Source organism: Phyllobates terribilis, unplaced genomic scaffold (genome assembly GCF_046119375.1).
Source record: "Phyllobates terribilis strain yellow unplaced genomic scaffold, ASM4611937v1 Scaffold_10__3_contigs__length_209671492, whole genome shotgun sequence".
Taxonomy (NCBI): Eukaryota; Metazoa; Chordata; class Amphibia; order Anura; family Dendrobatidae; genus Phyllobates; species Phyllobates terribilis.
This window is the reverse complement of record NW_027362770.1, coordinates 126,088,537-126,108,622: the sequence shown is the minus strand read 5'-3', so window position 1 is coordinate 126,108,622 and position 20,086 is coordinate 126,088,537. Positions and strand designations below refer to the sequence as shown.

General features: G+C 45.3%; 1 protein-coding gene across 2 annotated transcripts in view; it reads left to right on the top strand.

The window, feature by feature from the left end:
* RNF130 (ring finger protein 130) overlaps positions 1–20,086 on the top strand; it is a 261,704-nt gene that overhangs the window by 174,330 nt on the left and 67,288 nt on the right. For both annotated transcript variants that reach the window (XM_073649772.1, XM_073649771.1), the window contains exons 5-6: positions 1,630–1,712; positions 16,501–16,597. In XM_073649772.1, the coding sequence (XP_073505873.1) occupies positions 1,630–1,712; positions 16,501–16,597 (180 nt within the window). The remainder of the gene's footprint in view (positions 1–1,629; positions 1,713–16,500; positions 16,598–20,086) is intronic.

The window sequence follows — 20,086 nt, the reverse complement described above, 5'->3', positions numbered from 1 at the left end:
TATGATTATGTGTAATAAGGGTCTAAAATTAAAAGATTGAACATTTTTATATAAAATGTTGTCAAATTCAGATATTGTCATAGATAAAATGCAAAATGTATCAACCTAATTGTAATACTAACAAAGTACAGAGTGTCATGAGAAAACAGTCTCCGAATCACTGAAATATGTGAATTATTACCACATAAAGTGACACGTCAGGATAGAAAAATTGGGGGCTTGATAATTAAAGGGAACCTTTCACCAGTTATTCACCATATAAAGTATGGCCAGCACCATGAAGGCTTCTTTTACAGCATACTAGAATGCTGTAAAAAAAAAAAAGTCCCCAATCCACTCTGCAGATCCCAAAAAAGACCTTTGATTATATTCCCGCCTGGCGTGGTCCGGTCTGATGGGCATTTCTGGTCGTGATCCGGCACCTCCTCTCTTCTTTCAGTCACAGTCCTCCTCCTCTGTATTATGTGGATGACGTGCCCTACATCATCCACACAGCTCTTGCGCAAGCGGCCTTCTCTCTACCCCGCTGGGAAGGATCAAGATCAGAGACGCCCATTGGACCAGACTGTGCCATCTGTGAGCATAATAAAAGGTCTTTTTTGGGATCTGCAGAGGGGATTGGGGACTTTTTTTTACAACATTCTAGTATGTTATAAAAGAGACCTTAATGACAGTGACCATACTTTATAAGGGGAAAACCTGGTGACAGGTTCTATTTAAAGGAGTTGTCCAGGTTTGGTGTTCAAGTCTACAGGCACTCTGTGACTGCAGATGTGTGAATTCTTACAGCGTGCAGTGTGCGCACTGTCAGGATTCTCCGGTGAGAACACTGGGAGTGGGAAGGCGCGTGACCGCAAGTAGCAATTTGCATACATGCAGTCACGTGCCAACTAGATGTGTGCAACCTCGCTCAGTACAGCTGAATTCAGTGAGGTCTGGCACGTCTACTTGGAATGTGGCTCCAAGTATGCATACTTTCGGTTACATAACCGCCCACTTCCTGCACAGGAGAATCCGGACAGTGCTTACTGTGCGCACTGTGAGGATTCACAAGTCTGCAGTCACAAATAGTGACTGCAGACTTGACCTACAAGCCTGGAAAACCAAAATTAGTTCCATCTGTAAGGGGTTGAGGACTTTACATCACATCTGATATGTCCGTTATAGTAAATACAACCCAGAAGCATCTTTTCGTATAACCTCCTGAATAATTATGAATCAAATGAGAACTGGGTGTTATCATTCATCTTGTCAAACACCCGCATCACTGCACAGTCTGACACTGCCTGCACTGATTGGACAGTGTGCAGGGACACACCCCCAATTGGAAACACCCACTTGTCAGTTTATTTATAAATTTCCAATTGGATAAATAGAGGAAAGGCATATTGCACAGTTCTAAGAAAAGATACCTGATCTGTTCTCATGTAGAATACAATTACTTACTAAAACAGACATGTCAGGAGAGATGACAGATTGTCTTTAAGTGTTAGCTATGCAATGTCTGGAAATAATACAGCAAGATGTTGACTCATTTTACATCTGTGCCGTGGTGTATGGTGTTTTTTTTTTTTTTTTTAAGTGAGATTTGCACATGTTAAAGATGTCACCCTGTTCTATCTCATGCAGGAAACAGACCCAGATTTCGACCACTGCGCTGTCTGTATCGAGAGCTACAAGCAGAATGACATTGTGCGCGTCCTGCCATGCAAGTAAGTATGCGGAATGAGGAATTTAGCTTGGTCAAGTCCTACAGAGGTTTCAGCCTTCAGATCTTTGTAAAGTTTCTTTTCAGCTGCAATACTAAAGTATATTACCCACAGAGAACTACTAAAAAAATCTCTATAGAAGCCTCTAATGCATTTTGAAAATGTGAGAATTCAGTTTTAAGTGGGTCCTAACTTGTAACCCGTTTGTTGCCGGCATAATTTTCTTACTAAAAATTGACTTAACAAAAGATACAGCATATTATACCCACTGTGTCCAATATATTTTTTGAACATAGATGCTTGGCACATTGTGAAATTAGTGTTATTGGCATCTCTAGAGCTTGTTCACACGTTGCATACACATATTTAGCGGCATTAAAGGGGTTGTCCGGCCTTTAGATACAAGTCTGCAGTCACCCTATGTGACTGCATCCTTGTGAATCCTGAAATCGCCCGCACTGTGAGGATTCTCTAGTGCCAAGAGTGGTCATGTGACCGCATGTATGCAATTTGCCTACTTCCTGCCACATTCAAACTAGAGTCGGCAATGTAAGTCTGCGTGTGACCGCATGTATGCAAATCGTATATATGTGGACACGTGCCTTCCCCTCCTGCTACTGAAGAATCCTCACAGCGTGCAGAGTGACTGTTAGCCTAAGGCCGGACAACCCCTTTATATCTAGATCTCTGCGATCCAAGAAAACGTATTAGTCCCTGCATGGTTAGTTGCAGGGAAGCTCATATTGCTATTCAATAGAAATGGTAAAAGACAAAATGTGACAATCAAAACGTTCATACCCTACCTTATTGGTAAGGGGGTGGTAACACGAGAAAAGGTCACTTCATCACCCTTACCTTTGGACACCAGAAGCTATGCACAGATGAATGTTCCAAGTTCTCTCTTTTTTTTTTCTAAGGGGGATTTCCACTACCCAATCTATACATACACTGAACCAAAAAATAGAATTTTAATGTTTCTCCCCGAATATTGTAGCTTTAACCTTGATCAATATCATGTGAAAACTATTAGGCTTTATCATCATACCAAGATCTAGTCCAGGGGTCTCAAACTCGGCTGGGTATATGGGCCGCACATGGAAAAAATTTGAATTTGGGGGGCCGCATTCTTTGTTCAATGTGACATTTTTAGTGATACCATTTTTTTTGTATACACCTTTTGAACATTTTTGTCGTGTTTATTTTTTTATGGCTTGGGTCGTTATGGATGTGGTGATAATAAACGTGCACTTTTTTGTGTTTACTTTAGTTTACATATAAAACAGCATTTTTAGTGCCCAATATTTTTTCATGCTTTATTTTATTTTTTATTTTTTTTACAATTTTATTTCCCCCAATTGGCCACATACAGTAATATTGTCTTACAATTAGCATCATATAGTAATAATGGAAAACATCTTGTAGTAATGTTCCCCATCCAAGTCCCCATCTTGTACTAATGTGCCCCATCCAGGTCCCCATCCTGTGGCTATGTGCCCCATCCAGGTCCCCATCCTGTGGCAACGTTCCCCATCCTGGCGCCCATCTTGTACTAATGTGCCTCATCCAGGTCCCCATCTTGGGGCTATGTGCCCCATCCAGGTCCCCATCCTGTGGCAATGTTCCCCATCCAGGTCCCCATCTTGTGGCTCTGGTCCCCATCTTGTGGCTCTGTGCCCCATCCAGGTCCCCATCTTGTGGCTCTGTGCCCCATCCAGGTCCCCATCTTGTGGCTCTGTGCCCCATCCAGGTCCCCATCTTGTGGCTCTGTGCCCCATCCAGGTCCCCATCTTGTGGCTCTGTGCGCCATCCAGGTCCCCATCTTGTGGCTCTGTGCCCCATCCAGGTCCCCATCTTGTGGCTCTGTGCCCCATCCAGGTCCCCATCTTGTGGCTCTGTGCCCCATCCAGGTCCCCATCTTGTGGCTCTGTGCCCCATCCAGGTCCCCATCTTGTGGCTATGTGCCCCATCCAGGTCCCCATCCTGTGGCTCTGTGCCCCATCCTGGCGCCCATCTTGTACTAATGTGCCCCATCCAGGTCCCCATCCTGTGGCAACGTGCCCCATCCTGGCGCCCATCTTGTACTAATGTGCCCCATCCAGGTCCCCATCCTGTGGCAATGTGCCCCATCCAGGTCCCCATCCTGTGGCAATGTGCCCCATCCAGGTCCCCATCTTGTGGCTATGTGCCCCATCCAGGTCCCCATCTTGTGGCTATGTGCCCCATCCAGGTCCCCATCTTGTGGCTCTGTGCCCCATCCAGGTCCCCATCTTGTGGCTCTGTGCCCCATCCAGGTCCCCATCTTGTGGCTCTGTGCCCCATCCAGGTCCCCATCTTGTGGCTCTGTGCCCCATCCAGGTCCCCATCTTGTGGCTATGTGCCCCATCCAGGTCCCCATCTTGTGGCTATGTGCCCCATCCAGGTCCCCATCCTGTGGCAACGTGCCACTTCCTGGCGCCCATCTTGTACTAATGTGCCCCATCCAGGTCCCCATCTTGTGGCTCTGTGCCCCATCCAGGTCCCCATCTTGTGGCTCTGTGCCCCATCCAGGTCCCCATCTTGTGGCTATGTGCCCCATCCAGGTCCCCATCCTGTGGCAACGTGCCCCATCCTGGCGCCCATCTTGTACTAATGTGCCCCATCCAGGTCCCCATCTTGGGGCTATGTGCCCCATCCAGGTCCCCATCCTGTGGCAATGTTCCCCATCCAGGTCCCCATCTTGTGGCTATGTGCCCCATCCAGGTCCCCATCTTGAGGCTATGTGCCCCATCCAGGTCCCCATCTTGTGGCTCTGTGCCCCATCCAGGTCCCCATCTTGTGGCTATGTGCCCCATCCAGGTCCCCTCTTGTGGCTATGTGCCCCCTGTGCTGTTCTTCACACACATAAAATAGAAAAAAAAAAGCTGATTCTCCGTTCCCTCGGCGGCCTTCCTGCAGATGTGGCCCGCAGGCACCACAGAGTCAGACCCCTTGACGATCCCGACCTGGTCCAGGAGGAGCCGCCGACAGCAGCGCTGCATTGCCGCACAGAGACTGTCTCCCAGCACAGAATTTTCAATGTCAGCCGCCGGCCAATCAGAGGCCAGCAGCTGACATCTGCATATGGCAATGACGTCATACTCGCTGCGCCGACACGCAGATATCAGCTGCTGGCCTCTGATTGGCCAGCGGCTGGCATTGGAAATGCAGTGCTGGGAGACAGTCTCTGTGTGGCAATTAAGCGCTGCTGTCGGCGGCTCCTCCTGGACCAGGTCGGGATCGTCAAGGGGTCTGTGCCTGCGGGCCGCGTGTTTGAGACCCCTGATCTAGTCCTTGTATTCTACCATTTTACATCCGTCCTTTCAGTAACATGGTTAATAACTTGCTTCTTTAGAAACAGCCATCAGGATGGGGTGAAGCTTTCCAGCCTTGGTTGTGTTTTAATGCTATACAATGCCGGTACTTCATGTTCCCGGTGGTTGCCCTCCACGTTTTTGATCCTTGTTCCCATTAAAGGCAATTTTAGCACACAGTTGTTTGTAGTGTTTAGATAATCATAGAGAATATGCCAGAAATGGTCAAAATTCAGACCTTCTGTGTAGTGGCGAAACAAGATTACATGTCCTTACCATTAGAAAGAAAACACTTTTTAATTCAGAGTGATTAGTGAGAAGAACAATAACTTCTAAGAAAATAACCTTAATCATCAGTGTAGTGCAAAAGCAGAAAGGAGGGAAAAAAACATTTGTATTCTTCGGTTGAAGTAGAAGGACAAAAAGAAAACCATCAGAATCTATATATATAATCTTCTTATCCCGTCTGTCTGTCTTTCTGTCTGTCCAGGAAATCCCGCGTCGCTAATTGGTCCGGCCGCGGCCAATCAGCGACGCGGGATTTGAGAAAAAGATGGCGGCCGTTAGCGGCTCATCTGCAGGACGGAGGTCAGCGGCTATGCAGCCGGAAGATGACCGGCGCGAGGCGCTCATTTCCCGGCCGCTAGCTGAACGGAGGACCGGGGAGCGGCGCCGCCGGTCGGGATGCTTCTGCTGCGAGCAGCCGCGCATCTCCCGGCTTCTCGCAGCGGAAGTAGCCGCACAAGCAGCGCCGCTCCCCGGTCCTCACTAATACGACGCTGATTGGTCGCGGTCGACGCCCGCGACCAATCAGCGATATGGGCGCCAAATTTAATCCCCGCTCTGCTTATTGGTCGCGACCGCCAGCCACAACCAATCAGCGAGATTGGCGCCAAATTTAAACCCCGCTCTGCTGATTGGTCGCGGCTGCCGGCCTTGACCAATCAGCGATTTTGGTGCCAAATTTAAACATCGCTCTGCTGATTGGTCGCGGCCGGCAGCCTCGACCAATCAGCGATTTTGGCGCCAAATTTAAACACCGCTCTGCTAATTGCGCCCGGTCGGCCGCATACATATTCTAGAATACCCGATGCGTTAGAATCGGGCCACCATCTAGTAAACACCGTAAGAGACATTATTATAGAAAGGGAGACATGAAAGGGACGCCTAAAACAAGCAATGCACTAAAACACTGTGTGAATAAGGCATCCTAACTGGCTCGGTGATTAGCCCTGCTCCCTCGCAGTGTTTGGGGGCAACTGTACGAGCAGATCATAGATTGTGAATTCCAGTGGGTTCAGAATTGTAATGGATTCCAATCCATGTATATGCTGTGGAATATGTTGGTGCTGAATAAATTGGGGAATTAAAGGGGTTTTCGAAGCTAAAAATAAACCCCTCCTGTTACCTTTTTATAATTCATTTTTTATCTCCTTTCTACCCCAGCAGAAATTTTTGTGGTCTATATTGTTTACACCCCTCTCTCTCTGTGTGCCTCTAAACTACACTTCTCAAAAGGCGGAGGTGTATCTGTCCCACAGCTCACTCCCACCCACCCTCAGTTCCCGCCTACAAAGCGATCTCAAATTAAATGGGATGCGGGGACCACTTACAAAAATCCTGTTAAGGATCCACATTGTTAAATTTAGACTGGGGCTATACTGCACAACAAAGATCGCTTGGCCAAAGTTCACTCTGTGTAGCTACTGCATCATTGTGTCATACAAGTAATGGTGTCGCATTGTGATGTCTATGTACTGCAAACCCACAGCCTCCCTACATAAAGAATAATGGTTACCACAGCCCCCTTATATACACTACGATGGCCCCACAGCTCCCCTACATACAGAGTGATCATCCCACAGCTTCCCTACAGATAGAATGATGGCCACTACAGCCTCCCTACATACAGAATGAATGGCACCATAGCCCCTTTACATATACAGTATGATGGCCCCACAGCTCTGTTGCATACATAATGATGGCCACTGCCACCACAGCTCCCTTACCGACCAAATGGTGGCCCCACAGCCTCTCTACATACAGAATTATGACCCCACAGCCTTCATCTATATAGAATGATGGCCATCACAGCTCCCTTACATATACAGTAAATGGCCACCACAGCCTTTTTACATGCAGAATGATGGCCACCACAGCCCCCGTACATACAATATGATGACCACCACAGCCTCCCTCCACACAGAATGGTGGCCCCATAGCCCCCTTACATACAGAATGATGGCCCACAGCCCCCTTACATACAGAATGATGGCCCACAGCCCCCTTACATACAGAATGATGGCCCACAGCCCCCTTACATACAGAATGATGGCCCACAGCCCCCTTACATACAGAATGATGGCCCACAGCCCCCCTATATACAGAATGATGGCCCACAGCCCCACTATTTATAGAATGATGGCCCACAGCCCCCCTATATACAGAATGGTGGCCCCACAGCCTCCCTATATACAGAATGGTAGCCCCACAGCCTCCCTATATACAGAATGGTGGCCCCACAGCCTCCCTATATACAGAATGGTGGCCCCACTGCCTCCCTATATACAGAATGGTGGCCCAACAACCCCCCTATATACAGAGTGATGGCCCACAGCCCCCCTATATACAGAATGATGGCCCACAACCCCCCGATATACAGAATGGTGTCCCCACAGCCTCCCTACATACAGAAGGGTGCCAGGTGTCATTCAGCAGACACAACCACACACAACTTTTTGCACGGCCGCGTCTGTCTTTCTGTGATGCGACTGGGACATCACCCAGCACATTTAAAGACCCAGTGCCAACCTGGCCGATAGCAGTCCTCTGCTGATCCAGCCTGCAAAAAATTGCTTCAGTGAACACATGTTTAAGACCCCTGATCTAGAGACTTATACAGTCTCACGATGGATAAGTTGCTGCCCACAGTTTATTTTTTAACATTTCTCCCACTTCACCTAGTATGTATTATCTGGAGACTATACTGCAATCAGTAATGTTACATGTGCTGACAGTGGCTCGCTCACTGTACTGTAGGGGAGCAGTGAGTCAGTAGTGATTACTCTAATGTATTGTAGCTGTAACGGGTCTGGGAGGTGGAACCTCTGAGCTACTATACAAAGGGGCAGTCCTTGTAAGGAAGCAGGTGGCTCCCAGGGAAGGCGGGCAGGTAGTCACAGCAAGTGACAGGAACAGTCTCTGGGTAGAAGGGCAGGAGGTCACGGCCAGTGACGGGAACAGTCTCTTGACAGGCGGGTGGTCACGGCAAGTGACAGCAGGGTAAGAGTCTCTAGACAGGCAGGTGGTCACGGCAAGTGACAGCAGGGTAAGAGTCTCTATCTAGACAGGCAGGTGATCACGGCAAGTGACGGCAGAGCCTCCAGGTAGGCTAGCAGGCGGGTAGCAGGTGAGCGCTACCAGGTGAGCGGGTAAGAGTCTCTCGGCTGGCTGGCAGGTGGTCGCGGCAAGTGACGGCAGAGCCTCCAGGTAGGCTAGCAGGTGGGTAGCAGGTGAGCGCTCCCAGGTGAGCGGGTAAGAGTCTCTCGGCTGGCTGGCAGGTGGTCACGGCAAGTGACGGCAGAGCCTCCAGGTAGGCTAGCTGGCGGGTAGCAGGTGAGCGCTCCCAGGTGAGCGGGTAAGAGTCTCTCGGCTGGCAGGCAGGTGTCAGGCAGGTGCTTCCTGATCCACAGGCGGACTGGTCCATAGACAGACTGGCGGATGCAGGTAGACAGACTGTCGGACCGCAGGAATACAAGCCGGTAGACAGAGCTGGAAAGCAGACTGGCAACGGGACCTGAGGGCTGAAGCAGAGGTGAAAGGCTTTGCAACAACTTTGCTCGGGCACCTCCATTTTGGAGGAGGTGCCTTATATATGGGAGCTCCACCGGCAATTGGCCGGGGACTCCTAAGGATTGCGCGCGCGACCCCTTTAAGAGAGAGGGAGCGCGCGCCCTAAGCACAGTGCCCGGGAAGCGGCGAGCGCTGCCAGCAGCGCGGGAAGAGGACGCCGAGGACGGAGCAGGGAGGTGAGAGGAGCGGCGTCTCTGCCTAGCAGGAGGCAGGGACGCCGACGCTACAGTAGCATTCACGAATGGCTAGCTTCATCCCCTCTGGCCATAGTCACAAGCTGATAGGATTACTTGTTCTGTGTGGAGCCTTCAATGTGCTCTCCCTCCATGTGCACATCACCAATCACCCTAATTGCGAGGATAACCGTCCGTGCCCCAGTGACGTAACCTGCAGTGCCATTCACAGCACAGACAGGAAATCTCTCTACTCTGGAGTTAAAGGGCTCATCCTCACATGTGACAGCTCAGGAACAGAGCAGAATGTTAAGCAAGTAAATTAGGCAATTTCTCCATTTCTGATTTAATCTGTGTGCCCATAAAACCGCTTTAATAAAAATTTGATATTTGCATGGTGCTGTATTATATATATATGTAAATGATCAATTTAGACAGATGATCAGTATGCACCCAGACTAGGCTACCCGCTGCATTTCACGAAATCCTATCACAAGCATGCGTTCAGATACAAATAATGTGGAAGCAAAACCCGAAATATCCCTTCTTGCGGCTGTAGGGCTCATACTCTCCACCGTAATGATTTTATGTCTGCTAGTATTAAATTATCCGTGAATGTTAACGCTCTGAGACATCGGCTCTGCTCATATGGATGTCAATGATAAATGCAGTGTCTGGGACTTTCTATCATTTCCTCAGGCCTCAGAGCCCGGTACCTAGTAATTACCAGCATCCACATTCCATCCTTAATTTCTTCCTTTCTTTCTATAAACGATGATCACAGTGATCATTGTATACTTGGTGGAGTCGCTCTGCAGGGACTGTTGACTAGCCTGGAATTACTGACTGTGGGACCGATGGGATTTTGTCTGAGAAATGTATTTAGGAAGCCAACTTAGTTCTGAATTTGGAGAGAACGCTTTATATCCTGGCTCACAGTATCTCTTCAGGATCTATGATGATGTTTGGAGGTAAAATATGGACTGCAGGCTTCTGTAGAGCAGCTCTGCTAGATGGCTGGTTAATTGAAGAAAGGAAGAACAAGAATTTTACTGAGAAGCGGGATGGCTGCTTGATTGATCTCCGCTCGTTGCTTGGCTTCAAGTGTAGAAAGGGAACGGGAGGAATGATTGCTGTAAAGAAAGGTTCTGCGTGCAGTCGCTGTGTATAGTTACTTCTTTTGATCACTTGTCTCATGTATTTCTCATTATGTGTGACATCCTGTATCTGTAATATAAACTACTGCACCATGAAGACGCTTTTTCTGTGTCCTACATTTGTTCTGCCGGGAAAAATTGTCATCAAGATGCCAGCCGTGCTTAGAAGATGGAGTGAAAAGTTGTTGTTTTTTCTTATTTTTAAGTAAAATTCGCCATAGATGTAATATCTATTTGATTTTTTTTCACCCCACATCTGTGGTAGTTTAGTTTGGGGTCAGCAAACCATTCTACAATTTGTGGCCAGCTCTGAGTTTTTGGTGATTGCTTTTGACAAGCATTTTTGAGCAGACAGAAATCTGTTTATTCTATCCTTACCACATTTTTTAAAGGGATTTTGTCAGCACAAAATGACTGATTAAACCAAGCTCTGCTGCTCGGTGTAACCACATGGCCGAGCAATTCAGTTCATCTTCCTACCTATTTACTTTTCATCTATCTCCACCTCCTTTTCTTTGATTGACAGTTCTGGCTTTACAAGAGCCAAAGAAGGGTGGAGGCAAATAGGGAACTCTTTGGGTGGAAAGGTGCACTGAACTCTTTGGGTGGAAAGGTGCACTGAACTCCTTGGTCTCGCCAAAGGTGCACCGAGTGCCTGTGCTTGGTTTGAACAGTCGGTTTGTGCTGACAGACCCAGATAAAGAATCACTAACGTAAGAGATTAGAAAGTACATATATGGCTATGCACATGAACAGTGTTTACATTGGGGGACAAGATTTCCCCCTAAGAAAATAATTCCAATCAGATATAGCTCTATACCGATCAACATCTTGATGATAATAAAAGAAAGCTGAGTAACATAACAGTGCAGATGCCTTATTTCACATGAAGACCACAATCTACGTGTTCTCTGTGCTAAGGACGTAAGAATTATTAATGGTGGTTTTCATTAGGAAAGGGGCATCGGCACTATGATGATTACTAATTTAGTAGAAACTTTTCTTGCACTAATCAACAAAATTTCAGATTGTTTTTTTTTACAAAAATAATAGTCTAAGGACAGCTTTATTTCCCTAAAATTATATATTTTACCACTTGAGAACATCCAGTGTAATGGAGTAATGTAAGGATGGAGTTGTTAGCAACACCGAAGGTATGGTTGTCAAAATACTTTATTAACCCGGTCATATACAGGACATTCAACTCCGGCAGTGTTCATAAAAATGTATTATCAAGATGCTGTGGTTACAAAAGGCTGGTTACATAAGTCCGACATTCACACTCCAAGTATAGACGGCGATGTATATGAGGCTGTTAGGTTGGGGTCAGGAGATCTACAGCTGGTTTTGACATTACACGTACTTGGACCGTGAATGTTGGACTTGTGACTCCGACAGTATGTTCAGCTTAAAGAGTATATATATATATATATATATATATATATATATATATATATATATATATATATATATATATATATATATATATATATATATATATATATATATATATATATATATATATATGTATATATATATATGTACAGTACAGAACAAAAGTTTGGACACACCTTCTCATTTAAAGATTTTTCTGTATTTTCATGACTATGAAAATTGTACATTCACACTGAAGGCATCAAAACTTTGTATTAACACATGTGGAATTATATACTTAACAAAAAAGTGTGAAACAACTGAAAATGTGTCTTATATTCTTGGTTCTTCAAAGTAGCCACCTATTGCTTTGATGACTGCTTTGCACACTCTTGGCATTCTCTTGATGAGCTTCAAGAGGTAGTCACCGGAAATGGTTTTCACTTCACAGGTGTGCCCTGTCAGGTTTAATAAGTGGGATTTCTTGCCTTATAAATGGGGTTGGGACCATCAGTTGTGTTGTGCAGAAGTCTGGTGGATACACAGCTGATAGTCCTACTGAGTAGACTGTTAGAATTTGTATTATGGCAAGAAAAAAGCAGCTAAGTAAAGAAAAACGAGTGGCCATCATTACTTTAAGAAATGAAGGTCAGTCAGTGCGAAAAATTGGGAAAACTTTGAAAGTGTCCCCAAGTTGCAGTTGCAAAAACCATCAAGCGCTACCAAGAAACTGGCTCATATGAGGACCGCCCCAGAAAAGGAAGACCAAGAGTCACCTCTGCTTCTGAGGATAAGTTTATCCGAGTCACCAGCCTCAGAAATCGCAAGTTAACAGCAGCTCAGATTAGAGACCAGGTCAATGCCACACAGAGTTCTAGCAGCAGTCACATCTCTTCAACAACTGTTAAGAGGAAACTTTGTGCAACAGGCCTTCATGGTAAAATAGCTGCTAGGAAACCACTGCTAAGAACAGGCAACAGGCAGAAGAGACTTGTTTGAGCTAAAGAACACAAGGAATGGACATTAGACCAGTGGAAATCTGTGCTTTGGTCTGATGAGTTCAAATTTGAGATCTTTTGTTCCAACCACTTTGTTTGGACTCTACATGCCTGGTTCCCACCGTGAAGCATGGAGGAGGTGTGATGGTGTGGGGGTGCATTGCTGGTGACACTGTTGGGGATTTATTCAAAATTGAAGGCATACTGAACCAGCATGGCTACCACAGCATCTTGCAGCGGCATGCGATTCCATCAGGTTTGCGTTTACGTGGACCATCATTTATTTTTCAACAGGACAATGACCCCAAACACACCTCCAGGCTGTGTAAGGGCTATTTGACCAAGAAGGAGAGTGATGGGGTGCTACGCCAGATGACCTCCACAGTCACCAGACCTGAACCCAATCGAGATGGTTTAGGGTGAGCTGGACCGTAGAGTGAAGGCAAAAGGGCCAACAAGTGCTAAGCATCTCTGGGAACTCCTTCAAAATTGTTGGAAGACCATTTCCGGTGACTAGCTCTTGAAGCTCATCAAGAGAATGCCAAGAGTGTGCAAAGCAGTCATCAAAGCAAAAGGTGGCTTCTTTGAAGAACCTAGAATATAAGACATATTTTCAGTTGTTTCACACTTTTTTGTTAAGTATATAATTCCACATGTGTTAATACAAAGTTTTGATGCCTTCAGTGTGAATGTACAATTTTCATAGTCATGAAAATACAGAAAAATATTTAAATGAAAAGGTGTGTCCAAACTTTTGGTCTGTATATATGTGTGTGTGTGTGTGTATGTATATATATATATATATATATATATATATATATATATATATATATATATATATATATATACACACATACCCTAGATGGTTGCCCGATTCTAACGCATCGGGTATTCTAGAATATGCGCCATGCAGGATGTCACATCCCCCCCATAGTGCCCCATGCAGGATGTCACATCCCCCCCTCCCTTATAATACCCCATGCAGGATGTCACATCCCCCCCATAGTGCCCCATGCAGGATGTGACATCCCCCCCTCCCTTATAATGCCCCATGCAGGATGTCACATCCCCCCTATATAATACCCCATGCAGGATGTCCCATCCCCCCCCATAGTGCCCCATGGAGGATGTCACATCCCCCTTCCCTTATAATGGCCCCTCCACGATGTCACACTTCCGCACCCCACCATTTAATGCCCTATGGCCCCATACAATAAAAAAAATCCAATACTCATCTCACTTGTCAGCTGCTCCTCTGGACTCCAGCGTAGCCCGCATGTTCCCGCTGTGCGCTGTGACCGGTCAGGAGAGAGCGCGGTGTAAAGACGTCACCGCGCCCTCTGACCTGACACGTGACACAGCAGCAGCGGAAGACACAGGAGCTGCTGCGCAGGCACGGGGAGGGGTAAGTATGGCGCCGGGTGCCGGGGTCCTGAGCGAGCGGGGGGGGGGGCAGAGGGGAGGGGAGAGGAGAGGGGTAAGTATGGCGAGCAGGGGGAGGGACAGGAGGAGGGGAGGAGAGGGGAGGGGCGTCACTTTTACCGTCCGGAGATAAGCGGCCGTAGCCGCTGATCTCCCGACAGTAGCCGCATGGGGGTCAGCGGCGCCTCCGGTCGGTGGACGTATGCTGCGAGCAGCCGGCTTCATCTCCCGGCTGCATCGCCGCTCACCTCCGTGCGGCAGATCAACCGCTAAAGGCCGCCATCTTTTTGTGAAATGCCGCGTCGCTGATTGGCCGCGGCCGGACCAATCAGCGACGCGGGATTTCCTGGACAGAAAGACAGACAGACAGATGAGATAAGACAATTATATAGATAGAGATATATATATATATATATATATATATATATATATATATATATATATATATATATATATATATATATACAACGCTTTCGTCTTGGCTTGCACATTGGGAAACTTATCACATCCTCTTTGTGTCAAAGGGAGGGGATGGTAGGGGTTGTGTTGCATGTTCTTCTAATAATGGCCATTACGGTGTTACGGTAGAAGACTTTGCGTCCTAGTACTAACACACAGAGGAGTTTCCCACGACCTAAGTCCAGCTTCATTGGCAAGCTTGTTAAAAAGGAACAGCCTAATCCACATCAGAGTGGACAACAAGCTGAGTTAATCTTGTCTCTCACAAATAAAATGGTTTTCTAAGATTAAACACACTGATATAGAAGGGTCTGTATTAGAAACTATTTAGAGCGATGGAGCGCTGGGTAGTCAATGGGAAGCAGAGCCTGGTCGCACTCGTAAGTCGATAATATCTAAAAGTCATTATGTCTGAAAGCCATTTATAGATCTCCCGATTATGAACTTGGTGAAATAAAAGGGAGGTGGATCTGTGCATCCAGTAAATGGCAAAATGTCAGCTTTGTTTCATCTAAGTTTCTATTAAGTCTCTTGCGTAGCATCCAATTCCTCGGCTTCTACAGACCTGCAGGCGTATGACGGCAATCATTATTTGTTAGCATGAAGTTTGTTAAAAACAGTATAGAGATCTTTCATGTCAGCGCTTCTGACAGACAAACTAAGTATATTTGTGATATTCTAATCATAATTGAAATTAAAGGGGTTTTCCATAGCCTTACATTTTTGAAAAACACCCAGAAAGGACTAAAATATTAATGGAAGTGATGCTCACGTTTAGCGATCCGCCACCGTTCTCTTTCCAAAGCTTACTGGGTCCCCTCCCAGTCTGTGTCCTACTTACTATCAGGAAAGACATGCAAGTGCTGCAGATAACCACTGGTGGCAACTTGTGACCTACATGTGATTTGATTGAAAGAGGGTGCTACTTGTGTGAGACGTGTAGATCAGGAGAGCATACTGTCAGTCATTACATGTCTCACTCTGGTAACTCCTCCTTTCATTTAAAATAAGCTCTGTAGGCAGATTCTTGGGGAGATCTATGTCCGGCCCATAGACCTTAACAGCTGATTTACATATTTAAAAAAATATGGATTTCTCTGACATAAATCATCGGATTGCAGACATCAAGGTATCATTTTAATCAACTTTCTATGACCTGCATACCCATATAGACTGTTTAGGAGGGTTTATCTGACTGACAGACCCTTTAAGTGGTCAGATAACTTCTTTAAAAGGGTTTTCACATACTGAAAAATTAACTACGTCATTATTTCATAATTGGTGGTGATCCAGCACTAAGCCACCCTACTAATCCCGAGAATAAAGGTCCTAAGTCCAACTGTTTGAATAAAGTAGTAGTCAAGCGTGCATACTGCCGGACTGTCAGAGATACCTGAGCTGTGTACACGGCTCTCCAGCCGTTAGATATACTTTGGATGGAGCGGATGAAGTATGTATGATCAATTGTTCCTCCTTTAAAACTTTGTGATGGTAGAGGTCCAGGAATCAGACCTCCACCGATCAGACACATATTACCAATTCAGTGGATAGGTGATAAGTTGTGACTATTGGATTGCCTGGTTTACAAAACCCATTTTCATTAGTCTATTACTAATATGACAAAGAGGACATGTCACTTGCTATAAATATTTTTTTTTACCTGTTGTGAATGTTCTCCTGATTCTGGTGTTCTGGCGTCCTGAGTGCCTTCTTTCCTGAGAAACGGCTCCCACTTCCCTATAAGTAAAACTAGTCTTTTCATTCAAGATGGTGTGTTTCTCGGCTCTTTTTTTTGGGTGTCTTCTTAAGGACCGCTCCAGTGCTGCCTTTATGCTGTTGCCCCTGGTCTTTCTTTACATGCCTGCCTTACCGCTGCAGCCAGTCACTGGGCTCGGTAGTCTTGTACCTTCTACTTCATTACCCTCCCTAAATTATAACCTCAAGATTATGGCCCCATGCAATGAGGTCAAGATGGTCGATTGCTTTATCAGAAAATTTCAACATGGATTTCTTTTTTATTTTTCTAGGCATGTATTCCACAAAGTGTGCGTGGATCCGTGGCTCAGCGAGCACTGCACTTGTCCTATGTGCAAGCTGAATATATTGAAGGCCTTGGGAATAGTGGTAAGTCATGTAATAAGAAATGGCGAAGCCTCTTATAGCTCACATTTCTTATATGTCTCTGCACATTACTATACAGCTGATTTTTCCAGTTTGTCACACCAGCGCAAGCCTGCAAGGACACTGATAAAGGCCTAATTTCTTGTACTCAAGGACTCTTAGGTTTGCATGGAGGTCACTAGAATCATACATGGAAAGTCTCCTAATTATGACTGGGTAGTCCAGATTTTTAAGACTATAAATAAACCAAGTTCCTATTTAAAAAAGTAGGTAATGCCACAGAAAAACAGTGAAAAAATGTCTCATATGACATTTTTTTTTAATTAAAATCATAAAAAGAGAATAGTAAACTCTAGAATGTCGACACAAAAACAGTCATACAGAATATAATGCGGAATAAGTAGGATAAGAAGCATGAATCAGTAGTATCTGCAGATAGCAATCAACAATGCAGTGGTGTAGTAATTAGTGATGAGCGACCACTAAAATGCTCGGGTGCTCGAAGCTCGGGTCGAGCACATTGGAATACTCGGGTGCTCGACCAGAGCAACGAGCCCAATGTAAGTCTATGGGAAACTCGAGCATTTTTCTGGTGGTCCCCCCCCCCGGCGGTCTGCAGAAGGTCAAAAATTGCCCAAATCGATGGGAACAGTGCTCAATTAAACGTCAGGCTGGCAGAATATATAGGCCGACAGGCAGGCAAGGTATATAGGAGGGTGCATGCAAAACATAGCAGGGCACTTGGAACACACTAGTGTCCTCCGATTTTCATGCACCCGTCTCTTTAAAAAGCCGGCCGGCAATTCATCAGCGGCATACACCAGTACCCGACAATTTATAACAGAAAGAATAGAGCATCACACCTAGATTAGATAGATAGAAACATGTCAGTCACATATATAAGAAGTACAGTGATAGTGTTGATTACTGTACTTGTCATTTAGTGTTGAAATAAAGGATTTATTAAAAAAAAATTGGCGTGGGGTTCCCCGTAATTTTAGTCTCTAGCGGAGGTTAAGCAGACGGCCGGGGCAGATGTTTGAAGCCTGGGAAGGGGGTAATACCCACGGAGCTTCCCAGGCTACTAATATCAGCCCCCAGCTGAATACCTAGCCTTTACGAGCTATTAAAATGGGGGACCCCCCCCAAAAAAATGACATGGGGTCCCCCCTATTTTAATAGCTAGCAAAGGCTAGGCAGACAGCTGGGGGCTGATATTAATAGCCCAGGAAGGGTGCCATGAATATTGGCCCCCTTCCAGGCTAGAAACACCAGCCGTCAGCCGCCCCAGAAATGGCGCATCCATAGGATGCGCCAATTCTGGCACTTAGCCTCGCTCTTCCCACTGCCCTGTAGGCGGTGGCTGTGGGGTAATAGGGTTGGGGTTGATGTCAGCTTATAATGGCAGCTGACATCAAGCCCAGGTTAGTAATGGAGAGGCGTCTATAAGACACCCCCATTATTAACCCCATAGTCAAAGTTAAAAAAAAAACACAAACACCCAGAATAAAGTCCTTTAATTGAAATAAACATTTTTGACTAAATGTGAAGTATCGCCACACTCAGAAGAAAGTGATAGCAAACTGTGGGGTACACTTTTTCGTATTACCTCTTGCAAAAGTGAAAAATTTGAGGCTAAAGCAACAATTTTGTAAAAAAAATGAAATTTTTCAATATGACGACTTAAAGTTATCAAATTCTGTGTAGTACCTATGAGCTGAAAATGCTCACTATACCCTTGAATAAAATTCTTGATGGATGTAGTTTCCAAAATGCGGTCACTTTCACTTTCGATGGGGGGAAGTGGTGGTTTGCTGTTTTGGCACCTTAGGGGCCATGCAAATGTGACCTGGTTCTCGCATTGTGCCAAATTTATGTTTCAAAAACCAAATGGTGCTCCTACCCTTCCGAGCCCTTCCATTTGTAAAATCGGATATTAGCGCGCTCAGGAGAAACTGGGTAACAAATTGTGGGGTACATTTTGTCGTGCTATACCTTGTAACAGTAAAAAAAAATGGGGCTATAGCAACATTTTAGAGGAAAAATTTACAATTTTTTTTTTTCATTCCACTTTGCATTAATTCCTGTGTAGCACATGAAGGGTTAAAACATGTCCTGACAGCAGTCTTTTGAAGTTTTTGAGTGGTGCGGTTTTTAAAATGGTATCACTTTTGGGGAGTTTCCAATATATAGGCCCCTCAAAGTCCATTTAAATGTGATTAGGTGCCTAAAGAAAATTTCTTTAAAAAATGAATTATTGCTGCTAAACTTAAAACCTTTTTAACATCCTAATAAAACAAAATGACGTTTGAAAAATAATGTAGCTGTAAAGTAGACATATGGGAAATGTTATTTATTAGTTATTTTGTTAAGCATGATTGGTTTAAAAATAAATTTAAATTTTGAAAATTGCGGATTTTTCAAAATTTACACCCAAATTCCAATATTTTCAGAAATAAATGCAAAACATATCAACCTAAAGTTACCACATAAAGTACAGTGTTTCACAAAAATAAGAGGCTGAATATCACTGGAATATGTTGAAGCGTTCCAGAGTTATTACTACCTAAATTGATGCTGGTCAGATAAAAAAAGATTGGCTTGGTCATTAAGGTCAAAATTGGCTCGGTCACTAAGGGGTTGAAGGAGTGTCCATTTATTTTATGCCCTTAATTTATATAGGCCTTCCTTGTAAAAACGTAGGTGTTCTTCCATGTTCGTTAATAGCGGAATACAATGTAACGTGGACCCCATGTCTTTGGCGGAACTCCTTTGTGTGTATACAAAGCCCCTTTGGAGTTCTTATGGCGGGCAGTACTATGTAATGTTGATACTTCGGTCTGTTGCGGACATTGGCACTGAAGAAGATTGCACCATCCTGGGCACATTTAACAATACCGTTCCTTGTACATTGTTTCCTACATATCATGCGGTGAATGTTGATCTGACTAACGAAGCATAAGAGGAAGTAAACAGGTGGAAAACTGGACAGACAGAGAGGCCTTTGCAAAATCCGATATTGGCACAGATCAAGCCACAAAGGCCCTTCAGTGCCTTGAAGTACACCCGAGACCTGTTGAGACATCGTGCTTAAGAGCAAAATTATAGAGCACTTCTTCATAAGAGGCAGGAGGACAAGCTGTTTCCTGCAAAGATTAGCAGCCATCTACATATGGCCTGAAGGATTTCTGTGATGTGCAAGCGTGGAAGAATAAGACCAAATGCCAAGTGAGGAGCTTTATAACCTCCCCCTACAATGTCTGCAGAGCAGGGGCAAAAGGTTGGAGATGAGTGATATGTACGACAGCGGGATAGATTCTGTGAAAGCGGAGATGATCCATTGACAGAAATGACTGTCTCTGCTGGGTGTTTCCTTCTCATGGTCGATTGTACTCATCTGCCATTTTTATCTCCCCTTTAGTTTACTCCCCCTGAGATAGGGTCAATGAATCTGTGTGCATCTATACCCAGTAGATGAAGCACTCTTGGTGA